The sequence below is a fragment of the Peromyscus maniculatus genome, chromosome 3 (assembly GCF_049852395.1).
Source record: "Peromyscus maniculatus bairdii isolate BWxNUB_F1_BW_parent chromosome 3, HU_Pman_BW_mat_3.1, whole genome shotgun sequence".
In the NCBI taxonomy this organism is placed as follows: domain Eukaryota; kingdom Metazoa; phylum Chordata; class Mammalia; order Rodentia; family Cricetidae; genus Peromyscus; species Peromyscus maniculatus.
In genome coordinates this window covers 49163150-49189594 of record NC_134854.1, presented here as the reverse complement: position 1 = coordinate 49189594, position 26445 = coordinate 49163150, and the positions used below count along the sequence as shown (strand labels likewise).

Here is a 26445-nt window from a genome sequence, read left to right as displayed (position 1 = left end):
ATGATGACCCTGTTTCTCTGCACTAAGAAGTGCAGATCAAAATAGAAACCATATCATTTAAAGGTACCATGCATGAAATCGATATTTACTTGAGGATCTCAACAGTATATTTCAAATGACCGAGAAAAAAATGAATAAACTTGAAGATGTACCAAAATGAATTATGAAATCCAAAGAACAAAGACTAAACCCTGAAAAAAAGGAGCAACCTCAGATAATTATGACCCATCCTTAAGTACAGCAACATATACCTAATAAGAGTATGAGAAAAACAGGAGAATATAGAAACAGATAATTATTGGGCATTTCCTAAATTTAGTAAAAATAAGGAAAGAAAGAAAAAGAAAAGAGAAAGAGAAAGAAAAGCATTAATCTACACATCTACAGAAGTCAATACATTTCTCAAAAAATAAATTCAAAGACAGTTACAACAATTTCTGTGGGGAAAAAAAGACAAGAAAACAATATTTTTGTCAACCAAATTCACAGGTGATGATACTCTGTAAGATCAGCAACTGACTTCTAGTTAGAAACAATGACAACCAGAAGGAAGTGGGTAGAGTGCTAAATACCAACAGAAAATAAAATCCAAGGTCCACCTGGGGGACAGAGATAGATGAGGAAAGCAGAACTGGTCTCCCAGACATGGTGACTTCTTGTTCCCAAAAGACATTGCAAGAACTAGAGGAAAAGTACTAGGAACCGGATCTACACATGACCGATGGGGAAATGGGGAGGAGCCCGGGGTCCTGTAATCACCCAATCCAGCATCTGTTTATTGAAGTTCCAGCCCTAGGCCTCTCCCATCCCAACTGGATATAGCTATTACATTTCCTTCCTCTGTGACTTGATCTTCTGTCTTTCCTGGTGCTCAAGTCTTTGTGCCAGGTAATGTGCTTAGTGAACCCTCATATGACCACTAGTACCCAAGTTACACAATAAAAACTAAAACTGAAAATAATGCTCTATTCAGCAAAATTATTTTTCAAAATGTAGGGAAAAGAGAGTCAATCGAAGACAAATGAAAGGACTGGTTGCTGACAGACCAAACACTTCCTATAAGGATGTTAAGAAGTTTTTCAATCTGGAGATGAGGCTCAGTGATCCAGTGCTTGCCTAGCAGTGAGTGCCAGAGTTCCTGTCACACACACACACACACACACACCACACACTTCAGAAATGGTAAGATCTACTGACTACCACTGTATAAATAAACTTCTTCCTCTAACATTATGCAAAATTCCACAACTACTTCCCCCAAACCCAATTTCTTGAATTGCCTCTCGTCTTTTAAATACTTCATAAAGAGAAATCTTTTGGAAGGTATCAGGGACTACTGGACTTTGAAGTCAGAAATCTTAGACTGAGATAAGTTTGAACAGAAATGGCAGTTTCAGTAGCTGTAACATACAACATTCTCTCTCTAAAATTTACTATTTAATTTTTATTTGTTTTTTTTCTATGCCTGACTCAAAGAGTGCCAGCTTATGCAATACTCTGAAGTTTAAGAAAAGAAGTATTTCCTATTCCTGTACTCACATATTTCCTTCTGGACACTACTAAGATTTATCAGAGGAAAAGTTTGCCATGTGCCCCATTACCATTCTATATTGTTTCTGTGCCAATATACAAACAATGCTACATTCGTAATTATGTACCAGTTGAGCCAGGACAATCATAATATGATCTAAAACTAAAAAGAGAAGCCAAAGACATTTAAAATGTAGATGGACATCTTGTCAAGTAATTGCACTAAAATACAGAGAATGACTTAGCAAAGTTAATGAAGAACCAGGGTGCTCATGCTTATCTTTGTACTCTGTTGATGACACCTCTCACACTCCATCTCTCTTCTCCTCTCTCCTCTAGGAAATACATCTTCAGAGCCAGATCCTGAGTAACTGGTCTAATAGGATGCTTAAGAAACACTGTTGCCTTTCCCTAGCCCCTCCAGTGTCTTCAAGAACATTCATCCTTGTGCTCAACAGCACAAAGAGGGCAGACACAAAGTCTGCAAAGTCCTCGGTAGCATAAAAAGAGATTCATCTGACTGGTGTGCCTTTGGAGGGGGTTCGGAAGTAGATCTTCCATGGCATGACTGCAATTTGTGCACAGGATTCAGATTGGACAGCAACTTGAATGGCACAGAGAAGCTGAGATTTTCTAGGTTATGCCACCGAAGAGTGATAAAGAGAAGAGCTAATCCCTGAAGAGCAGACAGCAACGCTTCACTCCGTCTCTAAGGGCCTCTTTGACTTTGTCATTCCGAAGAGTGAAGATGAAGGGGTTCAGGAAAGGGGTTACCACAGAAACCAGCAACGAAGCCACCCTGTTGTACTCAGCTGCCTGTGTTTGCTTGGTTTCACATAGAGGAACAGGCAGCTGCCATAGCCAACGACAACAAAGGTGAAGTGGGAGGCACAGGTGGAGAAGGCTTTCCTGCGGCCAGAGGCTGAGGGGATCTTGAGGATGGTGGAGATGATGTAGGTGTAGGAGACCATTGTGGGGATCAAGGATCCAATAATAATGAAAACAGCCATTAAGAAAAGAATGAACTCCGTGAGAAAGGTGTCATTACAAGACAGTTTGAGCAACTGACCTCGGTCACAGTAAAAATGATCTAAGAGATTTGATTTGCAGAAAGTAAATTGGAATGTGGCATAAACTGGCCAGATTTCCGAAAGGAAGCCAAACACCCAGGACACAATCACCACCCAGATGCAAGTACGACTGTTCATGATGACACTATACCTCAAAGGGTTGCAGACTGCCACATAACGGTCCACAGCCATCGCTCCCAGCACTACAAATTCAGTGGTGCCTAAAGAGAGATAAAGGAAGAGCTGGACAACACATCCAGTCAGAGATATTGTCTGGATTCCAGGGAGCAGCAGTCCCCACAGCATCATGGGAACAATTGTAGTTGTTACCAGCATCTCCAGGAGAGAAAGGTTGGCGAGGAAGAAATACATGGGGGACTGTAGACGTTTATCAACACAAACAATCAGGATGATGATCATGTTTCCCAGCAGTGTCACTGAATAGAAGAAAAAGAATATGGCAAAAAGAATGTGGTGTAGCTCTTGGGATCCAGGGAAGCCTAGCAGGCAGAATTCAGTGGCACTAGAGAGATTGTCCATCACTAGATTTTGACTTTTGTTCCCAAGTTTGAGATCTGTATCAAACAGACTGGTCATGGGATTATCCTTCTTCCTCTTGGATTAACTGTACCAGAAGACAATGGCATTCCAGAGAAAGGTTAAAGCATAGAACTTTGAGTACCAGTTCTCCACAACACCACACAGAGCAATCAGGGGCCAACAGAACAAAGGTCAGTGTCTAGGGCCAGTGTACTTGCCATCCTCAGATGTTAAAACATTACAGAACATCAATATCTCCATATGAAAACTCGGGGATGGTGATGAGTTCTCAAAGTAGAATCACTCTTTTCTAACTGCGTTTTCTCTCAAAAGCCCTGGAAATATTGAAAGACAAGAGCCAGTACAGATAAGATGCCAAAACATTGGAAGCTCTGATACCTGGTTCACTGTTTGTTAGTTCTTTTATCTTCTCAACTATCACCTCAGAAACTTCTTTCCAATCACCCTTCCTCATACAAGGAAGCATGCTCATTAGTGAACTCCACTTTTCTTCATAGTATTTATTATCTGATGTTATGTGTCTAATTGTTTATTGCTCTCCTCTAGTATTAAACAAGATAACCATGAAGAGGACAAATGGCAAATTCCTGCCCTGTGGAATTTATATTCAAGTAGAATATATGTGTGAAACCACACATGAGGAGTAAATAGAGTACACAATAATTAGTTCACTAGTAGTATCATGTGGAAAATATGACTAGGAAATTTAATTTTATTTGTTTTTCATTTATAACTTGAGAATATAAGTTCTATGGAAACAACATCTTCAAACTAGGATTGGAATATACAATATATATATAAATATATAATATAAATATATTATAAGCAATATAATATCTTTTGCATCATATATATTATACACATTATATATTATATTATATTATATTATATTATATTATATTATATTATATTATATTATATTTATTATATTATATTATATTATATTATATTTATTATATATTATATCATGTATTTTTTACCCACATAAGTAATGTGGAAATTTTTCAGCTGATGACTGTGTGAGTGGATGATATAGGTTAAGTGCTACTTGTCTGGGCCAAGACTAGTTCAGCCATAACCCTTCAGTCCTCCACACCTTAGCTTCCCCTCCCATCTCACCTCAGCACTGTCCTTCCTCCCTGGCCTTCCTTTAAATGCCCTCTCTACTTCTCTGTGTCTGTTGTCTAATGGACGCTCTCAGACTTCAAGGCTAGAATGGTTGGAAGGGATCAATGTCTGCTTTTCTTTCACAGCCTTTGGATTACCAGCAGAAAATGAAGAAAGCAGACATAGCAAGGAGAAGTTCTCCAATCAGTACTAGAGCAGCACAGGGCTGAAAGAGCATGCTGTGTGGAGGACTCGGCCTGAGCCGGTCCCCTCTGCTGCTGCCCTCCCCCACGAGACAGCTCCATTTTCTTCAGCTTCTCCGAGAAATCCAAGTCCCAGATTGTCCACCCGATCCCTCTAGTTTCTCCTTCACAGAGGCAGAACTTTAAGAAATCACTGACCTCTTCAGAGGGACTTCATGTTGCTTCTGTTGTTCTATAGATTAACAGAAAGAAAGTCCTGCCTGGCTAGTGCTGAGCTGTAGAAGCTGCTGGAACCTCCACTCGTGGTGAGGAGGGTGATGGAATCTATCCAGGAGCTTAGGAGGAAGTCTAGCAATAAAAGTACTGTACAGACTTGAGAATTTGTCCTTCTCCTCTCTTCCCTTCCCCCTTTCTCTCTTTCCCAAGGGAACTTTGTCCCTGAGATTTATCTTTTTAATTAACCCAAGCTCAGAGAGTTCCCTCAGCAATCCATCTGGGGAGATCAGAAAAAAGTTTTAGTTATCTTCGTTTTTGACCAATTAAGTTGCAGAACTTTTCTAAGTCTTTTAGTGAAGAAACCTGAAATCTTGTTGATCGGGGACTACTTAATCTAAGGTTGCCTTCCCCCACCACCCTGTTGTCTGGAATGTGTCTCAGCCTCTAAGTAGTTCTCTTCTCAGTTCATTATCTCAGGCTCTTTCCACTATTCCAATCTAATCAGAGCCCAGATTACCTTCATCCTCACAGAGATACTGTAATTTTCCTGCAAAAATAAACATTAATATTTCCCAATGCCTCTACCTCAAGCTTAGTGAAAGCCTTAACTTGACCTCAAATCCTTCATGAAGCCTGATTTGTCCCCCATCTACATTGGGAGCCCTGCAGCCTAGTCTCAGATCAACATATGACTACCTGTCCAACAGGTTTCCTCCAGGCAAGACACCCATGGAAATGGTCTCTCACTTGGCAAGGACTGGTAGTCCATGGGACAGTGTGGGAATCCGCAAAATTCATGCAACTTGCAGGCTCTTTTCTCTCTCACTATATTGGTGATACTTTGGGAAGTTTTTAATTTTACTTTGTCAATCACACATGCAAGGGCTGCAATTTTCCCTGGAAATTCTGTTCTTTCTCAAATTATTTTCCCCTAAGATGCAGCAGAAGGCTAATGTTTCTCAAGTCTCTTATCAGGAATTACTAACTGAAACTCCTAATCCTGGGAACTTTTCTGACTCAATAGAGACAGTTAGATACATATGAGAAAACAACATTTGGAACATTAACCATGTCTCACAGTTCTGGAAAGGAGAGCAGGATATGTATACACAGAATGGAGGAAAACCTCAGGAATACGCATAATGCCAGCTGTTGAGAGTAAGTTCCCTTTGCTTTAGACACCAAGCATATAGAATCAATGATAGGATCTAGTATGGCCCATTGGAAAAAAATGCAACGTAAAATATGGGATGGAAAGATCCATCTTTTACCATACACAGGAGCTTATATTGGTGGAAGAAGTATGATATAGTGAGATGGAAAAAGAGTGCCTTATCCAAGGCTGCCTTTCATAGAGAGATTGAAACATGAAACCCTCTTGTAGAAAAGGGAGCCATGTAAAAGCATATCTTGCAGACATGAAAGAATTGTTTGGGTTTGAATATTGTTGTCCTTAAACCATTGTGCCCATGTGTATTAATTTTTAACTCTGTAACCCCAAGTAGCCGCCAGCTGACATAAGTGCTGTGAGAGCAGGATGTGTCTGGTTCCATATTTAGTTAAGCTGCAAAAAGGCTGAACTCTGTGTCTAGAATAAGGTTATGTGGGGGGTGGGGAAGTGTATTGGGGGAAGCACAAAAGGGAACAGCGGGGACTTTTTAATGATTACAATGTATTCCTTAAAATAAGACATATTTCTTAAAGTCAAAAATAGAAGCCAACAATAAAGCTGTTCATGTAACCTTGGTAAGGAACAGTCTGCTGAAGTACAAATAAAGATGGCTGGAGCTATTTGGGGCCACTTGGGTGCAATCCACCTGGTAGTCAGATTTCTTCCTTGTGCCAACACCACTTCCCTACCTCAGAATGTGAACCCAAGCCAAGGCTGAACCCCGGCAGGGTGATGCCCAAACAGGGACCTGAAGGTGGTATGTATTGGGACTGAAGGGGAGAGGATCCTGTCTAAGGGTGCTACAGACCCACCAGAAGAGCCCCTGGTTTGGGGGAAGGACAGGTAATCAAAGAACGTTTGAGAATTCAGTGCCCTGTTCCAACAGAAATGGAAGAGTATGGTTCAAAGGAAGCTACTCTTTATATCTCTATATTAATAGAGATAGTTAGGTATATATGAGAAAACAACACTTGGAACATTAACCATGTCTCACAGTTCTGGGAAGCAGAGTAAGGCATGCATACAAAGAACAGGGGGAAAGCCTCAGGAATACACATAGTGCCATGTTGAGAGTAAGTTCCCTTTGATTTGGACACCAAGCATATAGAATCAATGATAGGATCTAGTATGGTCCAAGGGGTAAAATGGAATGTAAAATATGGTATGGAAAGATCCATCTTTTACATTACACAGAAGCTTATATTTGTGGAAAAAGTAAGCATATTGTTAAAGCAAAAGGTTTAAAAGTTTCTACTAGTCAAGTCATAGAGTTTTTACAGTTTATTCAGGAAGTTTGTGCTTGGTTTCCTATGGTGCAAACACCCTTGTTATCTCATTCAGGATCTGAGAAGGAAGCAACAAGGTATCATAATTCTGATTGGTACCCCCTGCAATGGCTGATTGTGAATCATTCCACATGACCCCCTGAGAAATGGAAAAAGGGGCTGCTGGGATTTCCTGTCGCTGTGCATCAAGCCCACTAGCAGAGTGATTCAGTGGGGAAAGAACAGAAAGGGTTAACTTACAAAACGCTTATGGGTGTCAGAAAATGGCTTATAGTGGCCACTTGGCTGAAATTACTGGAAGGAAGCCTTTTGACAGCATCTAAGGTGCTGTGGCAGGTCCCTGACACTAAATTGGAAATTCTAGTAGGCGATCCTCTACCCTTACTTTAATTGCAACACTTGGGACAGTGTTACTAACTCACCTCGCCAACTGCTTCCTCCACTTGCTTCCTGCTGTAAGCACATGTCCCTCCTTTCCTATTAGGTGGGTGTCACTATGGAGCTCTCTGCTTTGTTTACTTTCGCTATGAAAGCCATGCCAGCGTGTCAGGAAGCTTCCTTTTGCCTTACTGGGCCCCCATCACTTGGAAAGGGATGCCTTTCCTCTGGGACTGGGGACATTTCTCTCTGACCGGTCTTCTTTCAGTCTGTTTGGAGATGTCCTGGCTGGAAATTCTTGTTACCGAGACATTTACATCCTCTGCTTCCTCATAACCATTCTTAGCTCTTTCCTGACACTTGTCTGCACTCGCTAATTCTCATTTAAGCCCCAAAGCCTTTCCTTGGTCATTTCTTCTTGCCTTCTCCAGAGACAGCCTTAGTAGTTCCCCTTCTCAACCATGTGGTGGCCGATTTGGTTTCCTTGCGGAGCCCATTTCCATTCCTGGTGCACTATAAAGGGATCGGTAAGGTCGCCAGTCCCCCTATGAACTGTATCTATGATTACAGGTTTTATTTTGACACTAGAAAAGCTTCAGTTCAAAGTCATTATTTTTAATGGCTAAACTTAACAGCGATGGAACATAAAGTCCTAGTCTTATAAAAAGCTATTAACTTAGTGTAAACTGTTAAAGATAATTAAAAATACAAGTTAATGGTTAGTCACTTTCTAAATGATCAAATTCTTTAATATGTTCAAAATTATGCTTATAGTCTTGCTAAATGCTATTGTAATTAATTATTATGAAAATAAGCTTTACTTAGCCCTCTGTATAAATTTTTAAAGTTAAGCCTAAAGTAAATAATTAAAAACAAAGTTTTTATTCAGATTTATGCCTCAGAGATCTGCAAAATATGACATTTAAAATGTTTAAGCTTATAATAATAGACAAAACTGTCCCTTCTTAGTAGAAACCCTTAAGGTATCCAAAATCAAAATAAAAAATTAATTGGGCAGGATAGTCCCACTTGGATTATGGAAACTCTAACCCCTGGGTGAAACTGCCCCAGGCCTCACTTGTTGCCAGAGCTTTGCTCAAACTGTGGACACTTTTGGGTTGACCACACCCTGTTTTACCTGGTCAAAGTGAGGTCAATCTCTTAAGTTGCTCCTTTATAGAAAAAACATCTCAGACCTGCTTCTGGTAACCAAAGGCCTATGCTGCTCTGTATGACAGTCAATGACCTGCATACAACCCCTGCCCACAATGAAACCATGGAGACCACCAGAGCCTGAAGTAACCTGTCTAGGTAATGGGCCACGGTCATTTTAGTTGACACATAGACCATTTAGATTATATTTCCAGCTATCATTTGTTCTCTTCAGATCACTGAGGACTTTGACTGAGTGAGGCTTTAAGAGAAACAAGCACCCAGTTCCTTTCCTAGGCTTCAGCTGCCTTCTCAGTTCTCTTTTTATGTAAATTCAAGCCATAGGCCAGCCGCACTTCCCTAAAGCTACTACTAGGTCTGAGAACAATTTGCTTTGCTACCAGATTCCAAAAAGAGATAAATTCACCAAAGAGTTTTCAAAGTGACTTTTTTAAAACTACTCCTTTATTTCAAGTAATTTGCTTTACAATAACTGCTTCAGTAATCAACCACCTGTGTCTCATAGTAAACAACAGGATAAAAAAAAGTGTAAAGCTTATGTAAGTTCTAACAATATAAAAACATAAACTGTAAGGACCTAAAAAGCTGTTCTAAGGTCTAAAAAATATAACGTGAGGTATTAAATACAGGTTATAGAGGTCTGAGGACATGAAGGCTCGGGTGATGAGGGTCTAAAAAGGTTCTAAAAATCCAGGTCTGTGGATTGAATTTATAAGGGTGTAAAAAGATGGGTTAAAGTCTATAAAAATGTTTCATATTTCTTTCCCCCACTATGCTATTGTCATATTAAAACTTCAAAAGTTCAGAGTTCTAACATTAATCAATACAGTTCTGATAAGCTATTAATCTAACTCTGATAAACACTGACTATTATTATCATAGCCACAAGATCAATATTTTAAATTTCCCTTTGGTTGTTTTCTATAGATACAGTTAAAAATGCTTCTCATTGTACTAAAAACATTTGTCTAAGCTATATACACCCAGTCTTCTAGATAAAAATAATTTTTAATGCTCTTAACCAAAATTACTTTTAGGTTCACAAATTTTTACTATGACTCAAATGCATGAGTCTACTGCCTTTTGTACAGTGTGAATTCCAGTACAGACTACTATGATAATGCTAATACGCTAACATATCTGGAACTTTTGCCTGTAAACAAACAAACAAATAAATAAAACTTGGCTTCAGACAGGTTTTGCCAGTCAACAACCTGTTTCACCACCTGCCTATTCCTAGGGGGGTGGGACCTCTTCCCCTTTCCCTGATTTTTGAGACACCCCTCTCCCAGCTGCCAGGACTGTGGACCTGGAGGTCTCAAATGTACACTTAAGAAAAGCTTCCCCCAAAAGTCCTTCACTTTATTTCCTGTCCTTAATGTATATCTGTTTTAGCAGACTTCCAATCAAAGACTGTAGACTGCTCCAACTACTGACTGCACCTCCCTAGCCCCAGATGGTCTTACAGTACCTGGTCAGTGAATAAAACAGCCTGCTTTTCTTGGATTTGGTCAATGTTCCAGCATTTTGGTGTCCCCAACGACACCCCGATGTCAACAGGAAGTGGTCATAGATGATTGCATCACCCCTTGCCACTCATTCAACAGAAAGGCTGGGATGTTAAGTTCCAAATCCAGGACATACAACTGAGGATCTTGTGATTGATCAAGGTGGTAAAGCCACTCCTCCCTCTCTATTTTGGGCTGATTTCTCTGCTCTCCATACAGGTACTGCTATCTTTATTATCAATATGTGCTGCTCAGGAATAACTCACATCACAGAGTCACCTCTGTTTCACCCTGCAGCTTGGGGTTTTGAGGAAGTGAGAATGGTGGTTAATGATTCTTAACTGATATGGGGAGATAGAGATGCTTTTGTTCATCATAAGATTTTTGGTCTCCTAAACCATACAGGACATGAAGATCCTTGCCTATCTGCTTCTCAGATGATATCACTCCTGAGCCTGGATGTGTTTCCTGTAGCTGGAACATCCCACAGCAGTTTCCCTCTCATATAGGACATTGGTGGCTGACTCCTCTAGAGGAAATAAGGATGATAAAGGGGAACTTTGGCTTTTCTCTTTTGTCTAAGGAGCTGATGAAACCCTCCCCACTTAAACGGCTACTACTAAAAAGAGACCAACCCAAGAGGTTCCTGATTGCTTGCCTCAGGGCAAACACAACCATCCGTGGGAGTCTGTTGGTCTTGTTATAGGGTACACAAGTTGGTTTCCTTATGTTTTTTTTTTTTTTTTCTGAAAAGGGTGTTGTTTATTCCCCTAAGGACATTCAAGATAAAAATTATGACTGGTCTTTTCTAGTCCCGCTCATGATGATATATAATTTCTGGCTGCCAATAGACACAGATTTCCTCAGTGGAACAAACAATTTTTAGTAGCAGGACAACTTATTACTCATTGGTTATCACCTGGATGGGTTGTCCCCATGGTTTTGGCCAAACTTTCACCTCATCCTATTCTTCAAAGACATTTATACCAATTATTTGCGGTCACCAATTATACTTATGTTAAAAAGCCTCTGCAATCCTCCACAATCACAAATGACCTTCAGGCCTGTGTTGCTGCCCCTTCTGCTATACTAAGAGGTAGAGATTTGGGGTTAACAATTTTACATATTATAAAATCAAACTCTACTTACAACATTTCCTGTATTAATTATGTTATTATTAATTATATTGATCATACTTTTACTCCAGGTAATTTCCTGATTGTTAGACAACCTCCTTTTGTTTTGCTGCCTGTAAACTTATCTTTACCTTGGTTTGATGATCCTGTGCTTATGCCATGGAGACTGTTTCCCAAGCTCTTTCCTGTCCAAAGCGATTTGTTGGGGCTTTGATTTGGGGTATTACTACCCTGATATCTACTGTAGCTTCTATGGCAACATCTACCACTGCTCTGGTACAGAAAGTACATACAGGGGATCATGTTAATAACTTATCCAAAAATATTTCTCTGATACTTGCTATACCTGAAAGTACAGATAAAGGGTTAGTGGATGGGTTAATGTTTTAGAAGAGGCTATATTATACATGGACACTCAAATTCAAAATACAAAGGTCAGACTCATGGCCTCTTGTCATGCAGCATATAAATGGATCTGTGCTACTCCTTTGCCATATAATGACACTGATTTTTCTTGGAAGCAGATTCAAGCACATATTAAGGAAATTTGGAATAGTTCTGATTTGGATATTAATATTCTTGATTTATATAATCAGATTTCTACTATCTTGAATGCTCACTTACAAATGTCTTCTCCAGAAGGGATTGCTGCTTCCTTCCTTCCTTCTTTCTATTCAGTCTTATGTTTCTGCTAGGGATTTTAGGTCTTTTATTGTTAATCTGGACACTAGAGTAGGATTATTTTTTATCCTTGTTATTCTTTTTCCATTCATCATCAAATGTTTGTGTTCTGCCTTGAGTGCTATGACCCATACCATCTGCCTCATTATTCTAAGAAATATAAAAGAGGGAAATGTTGGGAGCCCTGAAGCCTAGTCTCAGATCAATATATGACTACCTGTCCAATGGCAAAGCACCCGTGGAAATGAACTTTCACTTGGCAAGGACCAATAGTCCATGGAACAGCCAGCATAGGAATTTGCAAAATTTATGCAACTTGCAGGCTCTTTTCTCTCTCATTTTATTGTTGATCTTTTGGGCAGTTTTTAGTTTTACTTGGTCAATCACACATGGAACAGCTATAATTCTCCCTGGAAATTCTGTTCTTTCTCAAATATTTCCCCCTAAGATTCAGCAGAGGGCTAATGTTTCTCAAGTCTCTTATCTGGAATTAACTAACTGAAACTCCTAATCCTGGGAACTTTTCTGACTCAATAGAGACAGTTAGATACATATGAGAAAACAACATTTGGAACATTAACCATGTCTCAGTTCTGGAAAGGAGAGTAAGCCATGCATACACAGAATGGGGAGAAGCCTCAGGAGTACACAATAATGCCAGCTGTTGAGAGTAAGTTCCCTTTGCTTTAGACACCAAGCATATAGAATCAATGATAGGATCTAGTATGGCCCATTGGAAAAAATGCAACGTAAAATATGGTATGGAAAGATCCATCTTTTACCATACACAGGAGCTTATATTGGTGGAAGAAGTATGATATAGTGAGATGGGAAAAGAGTGCCTTATCCAAGGCTGCCTTTCACAGAGAGATTGAGACATGGGACCCTCTTGTCGAAAAGCGAGCCATGTAAAAGCATATCTTGCAGACATGAAAGAATTGTTTGGGTTTGAATATTGTTGTCCTTAAACCATTGTAGCCATGCCTATTAAGTTTTAACTTTGTAACCCCAAGTAGCCGCCAGCTGACATAAGTGCTGTGAGAGCAGGATGCGTCTGGTTCCATATTCAGTTAAGCCTGCAAAAATGCTGAACTCTGTGTCTAGAGTTAGGTAATGCAGAGTGTGGGAAAGTGTATTGGGGGAAGCACAAAGGGGGACAATGGTAGCTTTCATAATGGTTATGATGTATTCATTAAAATGTGATGTAAATATGTATTTCTTAAAGTCAAAAATAGAAGCCGGTAATAAAGCTGTTCATGTAACCCTGGTAAGGAAAACCCTGTTTAAGTATAAAGACAGCTTGGGCTATTTGGGGCCACTTGGGTGCAATCCACCTGGTGGTCAGATTTCTCCCTTGTGCCGACACCCCTTTCCTGCACCTGAGCCAAGGCTGGACCCTAGCACATCTACTTTCCAGTGGGTCTCGCAGCTAGTACTGTGACCCTCAGGATACTGTAGAGAAGTTCTACCAGCAAGTCTACTTCCACTCTGTAGAATGTCTTGGGTTTTCCCTCTTCTAAATATAAGTGCATCAGCATGTGCTCCGGCGAGGCTCTTACCATCACTTTTTTTACGGTGTGTTGCTGAATCCCCAGCTGGACCACTTCCAAGTGGGGAGAGCAGAAGGAAGCCTCTGCAGACAGCTATGCTCACAACCTGGAAGAACTGACAAAATGCAAATCAGAAATCTGTTTGGTGCTGGAGAAAGCAGAAAATGTGTGCATTATAAAACATTTGTCTGAGTTTAGGTTCTCATTTCAAGTATGCCTATTCACTCTGAAATGTCAATTGGCACCTAAGGGGATAAATTGGGAATAATTTTCCTTCCTGATTTTTTAAATTGCTAAAGCCCAACCAGCTTGACACGTAATTTTAGAGAAAATTTCTAACTATGGATCTCCATATTCCTTTAAAGAGAGTGCTGTGGAAATCTGTTGTACAACCTCTCCCCTCTCACTTAACGACATATAAAAGACATAGTTCCATAAAAATGTATTATTGCACCCTCTTCTCTTACATAATATTCAATTGTATTGATATTTTATTCATCTTTGGCAAACATTTAGTTTATCGGTTTCTGTGATTTTTCATGGTTTTTTTTGTTAAGATACCATAAGTACTATTATATATTTATAAATACACACACAATTATTTTTCAGAAATAGATTTCTACAGTTGAAATTTCTAGGTCAAAATGTAGAAGAATTAAAACTATCGCTTTCATCTGGCACAAAATTACATTCCCACAAGTTGGCTTCATTCCCTTGTATACCTTACCCACTGTAATTGGAGGTATAATTAAATTTTTATTTTAATTATGAACTTCAGAGAACAACTTAAAATACGTTAGCAAAGAAATCATTTGGTGAACCTGATAAAATGAAAAAATCTTTTGAACAATAAGAAGTACCCAAATTAATTCAAAAGCAAATGGAACTGAATATCCCTATGTATGTTAAACAAATGAAATTCATAGCTAAAACCTTCCTACACAGAGAACTGCAGATCCAGATGGCTTGCCTTATATATCCTATCAAATATTTAAGTTAAAAAAAATCATGGGAACCTACACTTCTTGTCTTCTAGTAAGTTGAGAAGGGAACACTTTCAAATTAACTTCATTAGGTCAAAATGATCTCCACACCAACATCATTACCGGAAAATACATCTCTTTAGCAATATTGTAATGAGCACAGGAGAACACAAGTTCTAAATCCAGCAGAAAGCAAGGGGAATCCATAATTAAAGTGTTATGACTTATCCTAGAAATGCAAAGCCGACAACCCTAAGAGATAAATCAGGTAATTCAGCATGTTAACAGGATCAAAAGGGAAAACTATTGACCATTTCTAGAGAATCATGAAGGACATTGGAAATAAATAAACATCCATTGATTCAGAGCTCTGAGCAAACTAGAAACAGAACATGTCTTCCTTAAACTGATAAATAAAATCTCTATAAAAAAACTAACACTAAATACCATCAAATTTATAATGAAAGACTTACTAATGTCCTTATTTGGGAATTGAGGGAAAGATATCTATTCTGAACACCTCTATTGAACAACATATTAGAAACTGTAGCCAATTCAATAAGACAAGAACATTAAATGAAAACCTTCAGTGGGGAAATATAATATTGTATATGTATAAATGTGTAGTCAGATTTCCTGTGTTCCTGGCCTGCCAGTGGTCAGGACAAATCTCTCCCACTCACGTCCCCCAAGTAAACACACAAAGGCTTACATTAATTATAACTGCATGGCCATGACTCAAGCCTTTTGTTAGCTAGCTCTTAAATCTTAAATTAGCCCATAACTATTAATCTATGTATCACCACATGTTCCATGGCTTTACCTGCGTCCTATTACATGTTGCTCCTTGGGCGGCACACTGGTGTCTCTCCCTGCCTTCTTTGAATTTCCCTGTCTCTTTCTTTGAATTTCCCACCTGCCTCTAAGCTGCCTTACCATAGGCCAAACAGCTTTATTTATTAACCAATCAGAGCAACACATATTCATAGCATACAGAAACATACAGAAAGACATTCCCCCATCATAAATGGGATAGTCTTACATTTTGAGATCCATAAATTCACTAAATAATATCATCAAAGGCACAGAATAAAAGATAGATGTGTAAAAATCTATAATTCCTCAGTACCTTATCATTTCATTATAAATGAAAAAACTTTAAATATGAGAACATGAAGAAAACTGAGGAATATAGTTAAGTAGCTATATTTAAAAGATATATCTAAAATTATGAAATCCTGCTGAGACAAATAAGACCTAAAGAGATGGTGAAATATTCTATTTTCATGCATTAGAAGACTCAATTATTCTAGAATATCTATTCTTTTCAAATTATATTTGAAATTTATTCAAAAACCTTAAAAGGCTTTTCTCTGACATAATCTAGTACAACTCCTACTCTATCCAATGTCATCTACAATCCCTGACATGGTGCCACTTCCTTCAAGGGCTTTAGCCCATACTGTTCTAAGATTTACACAGTAATACCAGGTATCAAGTAACCATCACTTTTGCAAATGCTCCCTATAATTACTGCAAACACGCCTAAGGGCCATGACACATGCTTTTCAGATGTTCTTAGAATGGATGCTACAGTGCCTTGCTATGACACTACACAGGACTAAGATATTCTTTCTTCCAGCCCACAACTGAAAATCTCTTAATAATTACCATGCAAAAGAGAAACACTTCCCCAAGAATATGTGCCTTCATCTAAGACTGCCTGTACCCAAAGCCCCATTGATTCAGACAAAGAAATGGCCAGATCCTAACAGTCAGCCCAAGTGACAATTCTGGACAGCTGTGAAAAGTCATTCTAGCTCCGAACTTCCCATGGAATTAAAACCTTTGAGACAACCTCATTACATTGTCTGCAAATCTCCCTTACTTCCAAATCTTAGATAGCCATGTAATTTTCTTCTCAACATGGTTCACTATTCATCACTGCGTATGTGCACACACTTGTATGTGTATGCACCTGTGTATACCTTTTCTTTTCTTTTTTGTTACTTCTCTTTTTCTTCTTCATAAAGTACCTCACTGTGTTGACCTCTTTAGCGCCAAACAAAAATGTATGATCCTTCTGCCTCAACCTACCAAATAATAAATGTTAGATAATATCAGTCTTCATTAAATATACCTCATTAAAGAAGATATTATATTTGCTCTTTTCCCTGATACAACCTTAGCACAGTGAGAAAAAAAAAACTTCTATTCAAAAACTATTCCTTCATACATGCCCCTTGGAAGTCTGGGCCAAAATGCATAGTATGGTCTAATACATCTTGAGCTACAGAGTAAGTAAGGCCAAACCAAAACAAAATGTTCTTGTTAAATTTTCTTTAATATCAATTTTGAGTAGGATTTATTTCCTATGTTTAAAAATAGTTATATTTCTCCTTAATGAATGGGTTGGCTTGCAAGAGAACTTCAAAGAGACCTTTATTTATGATGCTTTTATTTTTCTGTTATTATGCATATGCATAAATATTTCAGCATTATGAGGTTACATTTAACAGTCTTTAAGGCTCCTGGGAGCTGTGTTTTCTTTAGAAAAAGCCTACATTCATACTGCAAAGTAATTCTTTAAAAAATCTCATTTGCTACTTTTTACATTCAAATCTGTTTAAACCATCTGGAATTTATTTTTTGTAAGCATGAGCCATAGATCCTGGGTGGTTTTTATCACATGTTCTGTCAGTGCTGTATGTATTTCTAGGATAAGGTAATGGAGGAAGGAACACAGGGACAGAGAGAAAGAAGGAAGAGAGAGTGAGAGAGCAAGAGAGAGCCCTTGTTTAGAAAGATGCTATGATGAAAAACAACAACAACAACAATAAAACAAGCTCCTAGACCTAGATCTGACCAAGAAGAGTAGGAGTCCTATTTGGCTAGGAGAAACAGAGATTATAAATTAATAAAGACCATAATGAAATTAATGAAGAACAAAGAATGTCAGCAATGGAAAAAGTTGTCTTTCAATACACTGTTTCTCACATGGTGAGTCTGACAGTCAAGAAAAACTTGGTAGCTTGTTAGGTCATATGGGGATTTACTAGTTGAGTTATAATGTGAAAGGAGACAATCCTCATTCCTAAGTCAACCTTCTATAGGTTGGACAGACATGCTGTCAGCAGGGACTCATGCCCCACACTGTGAGAGCATCAGATGAACTAGCTTCCAAAGGCTCTACCACCTAGAAAAATTCTCAGAAAGAGAATTCTCTATACATTGGTCTGATAACGTAAACCAGGTATTTTAACCCAATCCTGGATCCTGCAAAGCAAATGTCTCTACTGGTATAATAGAGGCCTGGCTGCTTCAGGGGTAACCATCCAATTTCTAGATGGATGTGAGGCTTGCTCCATAGGACAGAATTTGTGCTTGGTACTGTAAGCCTGGTCAAAAGTCCATGATTGGGGAATTCATACACCTCAAGGAGGAGCATACTATTGTTGTTTTGCTAAATGGTCATGTTGTCAACCTGCCTTCTTAGTATTATTTTTATGCCTATATACCTGTTCTGCTGTCAGCATTGGTGACAGAAGCTTTTTGTGGTGACTAGTGGTTAATGCTGAGATTCATAACTGGTCAAAGTGCTGAGAATAAGAGAACTCAGCCTTAAGTGGGACATCTACATCAACTCCTTGCCATCAAGGCCCAGGGAGTATTATGGAAGAAGGGGCAGAAAGAACATAAGAGCTCTAAGCTGATAAAGAATGTTATAAAATGTCCTCTGGACAGGGCATGGCCACTGTATTTATGAGCTCACAGCAGCCCATGATCGCCTGTACAAGACCGATATAAGATTCGGTTATAATTCCTGCAGAGTTAAGGATGGATTCGTGAGGCACTAGCCATAGCTAAGGACCTATTGGCAGATGATGGCTGCTGAGATAGGGAAGACTCATTTTTCTTTCAGACTGTGGTCACTGGTAGGTTAGTTATGCTCTTGGGGATGGCTCCACACCCATGCACATGCATGCAGTACTAATTGGGATCAGTAGGCTGTAAAAATAATTCTTAAAATATAGGACATTGGAAGGGGCATGAATGAGGGCAGTTGGAGGGGAGGAGTAGGAGTTGATATGATCAAAATACATTGTATAGATGCATAAAAATTTCAAAAAAAGTATTTAAGAATCATTATTTAAAACAAAATCCATTCTTTGAACTGAAGAAATCACATATTACCATATACTAGTTGCTCAATAAACACAAAAACAATGAACATGGATTGCCTTTATAAATAACAGAAGTTTAGGACATAATGGACACTTACTTTATGAGCTAGAGTGTGTAGCGTGCTACAGTCTTAGTGCTTAGGAGATTGGATGGGATGGGGTGCAAAGGGGTCTTAGTCCCTGTGTCCTCACAGCTGAGTTCCTCAAGCTGCATACACTTGCTCAGTCTATAACTGAGCACATGGCCTAAAGGTCCTCAGAGGGCATGAAAAAGCTAGAGAAGACCATCTATTATGAAAAATTGACTTGCTCCTTCCAGCTCCTTAACATTTTTCATGCTCTACATGTTCCAGAAGACATGTGACTACATATATCTTACATACAATTTCTCACTTAAATTTGAAGATGCAAGGGAAGTATTAGTATTCCCATAATATTGGGGCTATTTTTATGGCATAAAATTCCCTGTCTTTATATGGAATGCATCTAGTCAATGAAGCCTTAGTGAACACCCACTGTGTAAACATACATTTCAAAGTCAAGCCTAAAGAGCCAAGAAACACACACACACACACACACACACACACACACACACACACACACACAGTGCTTTTAGAGTCCTGGGATGAACACACTTTACCTCTGGGTGCTGTCTGAAAGAATAGGTACATGGCTTTGTTAAGCATTACGTCAGCATCACTCAAACTGGAAGGCTCCTTGCTTTCCACAATAAGAACCAAATTGGAGTTTTAGATCCCATCACCAGGCTAAAAGTTCTAAATGTCAGCAAGGCTAAGGGTTTTTGTTGTTTTCTGAGGGGGTAGGGTGGGGACAGAAACAGAGATAGACAGAGACAGAGGGACAGAGACAGGGAAGACGAACAGCATCAGGAACACTCACTCTAGGAAGGGAAGTACAGCGGGAGGAATGTTCTCTGATTTCCCCACAGACTCCAGCCTTCCAGCTGCACATCAGTCATAGAGACTGCTGCCTCAGGATGTAGAGAGAATTGCTCTTTCCTCATCAGAGACTCATTCTAAAGTTCTGGCACATTTCAGCTTGTGAAGTCACTCACCACTCCCTCTGGAGCCCCAGTGCCAGGGCTTTTTACTGCACACTGAAAAGCCATGTCTCTATGGCAGAACCTGAGGGGAAGAGTGGGAGGCTCCTGTGCTACCCCAAGGCAAACTCCTCAATAAACGCTGTGTTTACTAAGATGCACTGACCAGGTTTGAGGACCAAATAATGAGCTAGGATTGGATTTAGGTTCCATCAAGGTTGAACACTGAAGTTAGACCTGCTGTTGGGTTTAATAGAAAGTCTCATGCTTTACTGCTTAAAGGTCAAACCCAGTCCTGAAACACAGAGCTCTGGGAAGGCCCTTGTGGCCATAAAGGAATAGCTAAAGTGTTTCTCCTTGGTACTCCATTTGCTCCATTGTCCAGCATATAATCTACAGATTCATTCAGTTAACTAGATTCAACTGTGCAACCTGAAAGCGGTGTGGTGCTGTGCACAGACAGGGACATAAACACCATCGCACACACAGACCTTCACCTCACTTCCACATTAAAGCAGAGTGAGATTAGAAGGAATGGGAATGATAATTTTCTCTGCCAGCAGTAACAACTCCTATTAGTGAACTCTTTCTCTGTGGCAGCCGTTATCCAGTTTGAAGTGTATATATCACCATTGCTTTTATTTTACAACTGAGGAAATTGAGGCTCCAAAAGCAGTAATACTGGCCAAGTAGTAATTATCAGTGCCAGAATTGAAAGCCAGGAAGTCTAGAGTCCATACTCCTGTCAGCTCCCTTCCAGAGGAAGCTGGGTCAGGGAAGAGGTGCAGAGGGGTGCTGGTACACCCAGAACAGCCCAGCAGTTTGCACACATTTCATTACATCTTTTGAGCACTGTTAGAGCAGTGGCATCCCAGTCATCTTTCCGGATGCCCAGAGCTTGGGTCTAGATGTCTTGACAGATTTCTGCCAGCAGTCATATTGTAAGCATGCAGCAGATGGTCACCTCAGTGATCCAATGTATCACCGCTCTCCCTTGGTCCATGCACAGAATAGCTTTGCTGCTGACAGAGACCTGGAGATGAGACTCTGTGAGGGTTCTCAGCAGTCGGGCATCCAGAAAGTCTTTCAGAGTTTCATGGGTAGTTTGCCCTGTGTTCTGTCCTGTCTCTGACCATGCCCCAGTCACTAATAACACCAAGTCCAACTCCATTTGGGGATTTCTGGATGACTTCCATTAATTCTGACCTTCCTTCTTTCTGCAGTAATCTCTAGATCACTCCTGTCTCAGGGTTCCTGTTGCTTTTTTTTTTTTTTTTTTTGTCCCCTGCTTCCTAGCTGGTTGTCTTAGTCTGCTCCAGACACCCCTCCAGCTTTCTCTCTGCAGTTCTGTGTTTATTGTTGCCTTTTGTTTTTCTCTTATCTAATTGCTGCTCTTATAACTCTTGTCTCGGGGGTCACAATACCCACACCCACACTTTGCTTTCTCTGCCATCTGTTCTCTGAACCTCTGCCTGTCTTTGTCTTTGAACACAAAGAGCATAGAATTTCACACAGAAACCGTAAAAGCAGACCAAGGCAATCTGGATGGAATCACCAGAGCATTTGCTGTTGTGAGCTCATGCTGAACAAATAAGCAACTCAAGTGTTGCGATGCTTAGAACAACCGGGTTTATTTCTCACGAAAGCCACATGTGTGTCATTGTCCAGGAAGCAGGCTGTGCTCACAATTACCCCTCAGGGACCCAGACCAACAGAAGCTTTATTTTAATACATTCTTCTATCCACAAAGAGGATAGTGGATCAAATGCTGACTCTTAAGGCTTCTGCTAAGGAATGGCCTACATTGTGTCCACCTACATCAATCTCACCCAAGCAAATACCTTACCCACCCCTGAGCTCAAATGCAGCAAAATCATGTGGTATTCCTACTAAGAAATTACTTTAAGGAAGGACCACAAGTATGAGTGAATGTAATGTCTCAAGAATCTTGGGTTTAATTTTCAATGAGTGTGAGTAATGTCACTGAAACTGTTTATTATTGGGGTCATTGCATTACTATTCTTGGTGTGAGATAGAAGAAATGAAGTTTATTGGGTTGGTAAAATCATAGCTTGAATCTCAGCCCTCAATACATGATTTAGAAACATAGAGCTTAAGTGCTCTGTGGATTCTATATATTCTTCTGTAGGAAGCTAATATAGGGATTATCAAGCCAGACATGTTTGAACAGATTCCCAACACCTGGGAAACGGAGGCAGGAAGAAACAGAATTCACAGCCAGCTGTGGTTACATAGTAAGTTCACTGCCAGCTGGGGCTACCTACTATGCTATCTCAAAACATACATACATACATACAAATGCACGCACGTGTGCGCACACACACACACACACACACACACACACACACACACACACTAATTCCATGATTATTATAAATCCAGGAATGTGAATTCCTTTCCCCCTATGTTTCTTACAATTTTCCCAAATAATTAATTAGCATAGTATCTTCTTTTATATAGTGGATATCAAATAAATGGTAATTAACTGATTATGTGCAAGTATTATTTGCATTAAGGTGGTAAGGCAAAAATAACAGAAAATCGAGGCTGAGTCTTTGTAATCAAAAGTTATTCAAATTAAACCCCTGACACATAGTAATTGATTTTTAGTAACAATTATTAATAGGATTGAAAATTGAAAGTAATTCTTGTCAGGTATATGGAATGTCGACATTTATCATGGCTAACACTGGAGTCCAGTGCACTCATAATAAATTTATCTTGCTCTTATTCTTACCACTTTCTTATTCTGACAAATTAGAACATTAATGGAAAATGTAGCATTTTTCTACTGTTCTGAGCTTGAGGATGGAAGATGTCTGTAGAAAGAAAACAAACACAAATGGGGAGAGTCTTGAGTTGCTTAGAAAATCCTCATAGATGAGTGAGTTCTTATAGAAATGTCTCTTGGTGAAATATTTCAAGGGAAGATGGATGACTCTGAGAAGTAGACATTCATTATCAGATGATACACAAACAAAAATTCATCTCACAACTTAAATGATGCATTGCAATATATCTAAAAATCTAGATAGGCTATGTGGTTTTAAATTATGTGACAAGTATGTCAAAAACAATCTATAATTAATATCTGCTTTAGAAGTCTCAGCAACTTCTGAGAAATATATCCCCTCCCATGGAATGCGACTCAAAGCCAATAAAGAAGTGGTTCATTATCTGCATAACATTCATTCCACTATTGGCCTGATGGGCCTAGAGTCTGGGATCAGTCATAAAGGGTTAAACTTGGCAAAGCAAGATGGTTTTAAGGACTTGTAATGTGTATATAGAATGGGGAGATGTTAATTTTATGATTATAAATTTTATTAGCCTGAAAATAATTAGGTTTCATAATAACATATTTCTTTTATATGATGATTTTTAAAAAATGTTTATTATATGCTAAAGATTAAAAATATGATTTTTAAAAAGAGCTTCAAAGGAAATGCTCTTTGTGAGTGGTTAAAGCTGATTCCAGAAGTCATAGATTTTCAAATCAAGTACTAGGTATAATATGACTGTCTTTAAATTATTAGTCTGAGGTCCTCGAGCTCCCATAATGTTCCATGAAGTTCCAGTTGTTCGTGGCTGTCCACCAGAAAGACAGTAAGACCCTACTTCTGAAGGCAACACACACTCTTGAAAATGGATGAACAGAAATCATACTGGAATTGAGCTGGATCATTTTCTCTGCTGGCTAGCTCTCGTGCCACCAGAAGATGGTATGCAAAGAGTTGGAAGAAAAAAAGCTCACCAGTGATCACACCCAGCTGTGGCTCCTGCATGCTATAATACTGAATGCCCTGAAACACTAGGCCCACCAGGCCAATAGTGGGATAATGAACCACTTCTTTATTGGCTTTGAGTCGCATTCCATGGGAGGGGATATATTTCTGGCATTGCAGATCTGCTCAAAAGCCTACTAAGGTAGTCACAGGCCCTGAGGGAAATCAACTACTGACATTTTACTGAATGGACATGTAGTAAAACTGCTTACTAAATATTTATGCTTATAACCATAGAGTAGTACAGATGTCATCCCTGGTCAGAGAAGCCTCTTTTGGCAATAGGTGATGGTTAAACCATGGACTCATAATGATCAAATTGCTGAGAATAAATGAAGGCTGAGGGCTCCAACCACACATGTCAACCCCTCCAAGACCTTGGGAGCATCTCTAAAGAAGACCTGGAAGAACGGCAGACTCTAAAGATGGGTAGAGGTGCATCTAGGTGCTTTTTCCTGGTTATGACATGGCGACTATGGTCATGAACACACAACAGATGTGACCACCTGCACTGAATCTAAAAGAGCGTTTTTAAAATAAAATTTTTGTTGTTGCTGCTTCTCCTGGCTTCTTTGCACTCCCCTTCCATCACGTGTACACTTCCACTCTGAGTATCCTTTCCAGTCTCATGTCACCTGTGACCTTTTGCCTCCTTCCTCTCCCTACTCCAGGTTTTCAACACCTCTTGTCCACATATGCTGGCCTCCTACCTAGTTTCATTCTTTATTACCAATTTTACATCCCTTATTCACATACATACAATAATGAAAGTTGGGATCCACTTAAGAGAAGGAGCATGTGATGTCTATGTTTCTAAGGCTTGGCTACTTTACTTAATATAACACTTTCCAGTTCTAACTCATTTTCTTAAAATTCTATAATTTTACTTTTCTTGGTAGCTAAATAAAATTCCATTGTGTATATTTGCCACATTTTCACTATCTATTCTTCAGTTGATGGGTATGTAAGCTGGTTACGCTTCCTTGCTGTTATAAATATTGCAGCAATGATTTTATTTCTTATGTGCTTTTGTTCATGCCTATGACTCAGGTAATATTTGTCATAGGAAACAAAATGTCTGCCTACACTGGACATGGACTAAGAAAGAGGAGTGACATTGTGGTAAAAATAACGTTGATTTTGAACGTTATAACTTCTTTCTCTCTAAAAGGGGACTGAAAAAGAAGAGGGTGGGTTAATAACATTCTTCTCTTCAGGATCAGCTACTAGACAGAAAAGCCTAACCATTAAAACAACAAAATGTTTCTGGTTTATTGTGACTGCATTTTAAAACACCATGAGTCTTTTGGCATTATCCTCAATCACAACAAATGGGATCCTTCCTCTATGACATGAACTGCTTTGGCAAGTAAGATATGGCAAAAGAGACACTCCTGATACCTTAGGAGAGTATATAAAGGTTATTCAATGTTGGTGGGGCTGGAGAGATGGCTCTGTGGTCAAGAACACTTGCTGCTCTTACAGAGGACCAGGGTTCAGTTCAGTTCCCAGAACCCACACAGTGACTGAAAACTACCTGTAACTCCAGATCTAGGGAATCTGATACTCTCTTTTGGCATATTGGGCACCAGCATACATGTGGTACACACACAGACATGCATGTGAAACACTTACACACAAACCATTTTTTAAAAGTTACTCAATGTCAGCCTCCTTTTATGGAAAGTCTCATTTGGTAGCCATTTGCCACCACATGAAGCATTCCACTACCCTGAGTCCATCAGGATAGTGAGGTCATTAAGTCTCAAACCCACTAGCTTTTATCTGCATATCTCTCCTTGAAGTATCACACAATGTAAATAAAGCATCTTGAATGCTCAAGACCAGCCACCCAACACTGAAAACTTTCCATCTTGCTGCTTGGTATCAAAGACTCCTCTTGATGAGCCCCATCCAAATACTTCATGCAAACATTATTGAGAAATGAAATAATCATTGGTGTTTTGAGCTACTAAAAATTGGGGGTTAGAAATAGTCGACATATAATTAGAAACCATGACTTCTTCCTTAACCTCCTAGAGCTTTGCCTACCATTCATTTTGCCTTACAGGGATGGTTAACTTTTCTGTGTCTCTTCATTTGTCAGAGCTGAGGGATGACAACCTCCTCCTACCTCTATCCAGAGTAGAAATCTGCAACAATGTGCTGAGAAACAACTGGAGACGAGGCAGAGATACAAAAACATCAAGAGTTAGATGTAATGAACACGGTGTTCCTGAAGCATATAAAGAAAGAGGACGGAGAGATGGCTTGGCAGGTGAAGGTGCATGCTGCCAAGTCTGACTACCTGAGCTTTGTACCTGGGATTCTCGGAAGAAGAGGACTGACTCCTGCAAGCTGATCTCTGAGATCTATGTGTGCACCATGGCATGTGCACACAAATATACAGACTAAATAAATGTAAAAATATTGAAAGAAAGCAAAACTCAGAGACTTTCCCTCCTTTCATCAACAAGAGGTATTAAATTAAGTCAATGCTTTTGTCCCAACTGCCAAACAGGTTTGTCCTCTTCATCGACCCCTTCTCTACCACACCACCCTCATATCACCCCAAGTTTGTTTAATGGAACCATTTAGAGAAAAGCATAGATGAGCTGCAATAATACTGGGACCAAAATTCAATGTTGTGTATTCAAGAAAAAGAGGACACCAGAGAACTACTTGGCTAAATAGTCTGGCACAGTGTAACAAGATAGAATCTGATAATACAAGTAAAATGTTAAGGAAATATGTAGGGCAGAATCTTAGTATGGATGTGTACCAAAATGTTTTATTGCAATCCCTGGACTCTGTGCTTTTTTTCTCTAAAAATGGGAAGCCA

General features: G+C 39.4%; 2 protein-coding genes across 3 annotated transcripts in view; both read right to left on the bottom strand.

Annotated features, from left to right (window-relative positions):
* The window catches only part of Kel (Kell metallo-endopeptidase (Kell blood group)), a 76994-nt gene extending 66513 nt beyond the window's left edge, over positions 1 to 10481 (bottom strand). Inside the window, exon 1 of one of the 2 annotated variants that reach the window (XM_076566425.1) lies at positions 10167 to 10481. The gene's annotated coding sequence lies outside the window, so the exon portion shown is untranslated. The remainder of the gene's footprint in view (positions 1 to 10166) is intronic. The other variant, XM_006997146.4, reaches the window with a different exon arrangement.
* Positions 1186 to 3917, bottom strand: LOC102926493 (olfactory receptor 9A4-like). The gene is given in 2 exon segments (XM_015990328.3): positions 1186 to 2357; positions 2360 to 3917. Coding segments are annotated over 2 exon segments (996 nt in total). The 5' UTR covers positions 3198 to 3917; the 3' UTR covers positions 1186 to 2199.
* Positions 10482 to 26445: the final 15964 nt, after the last annotated feature.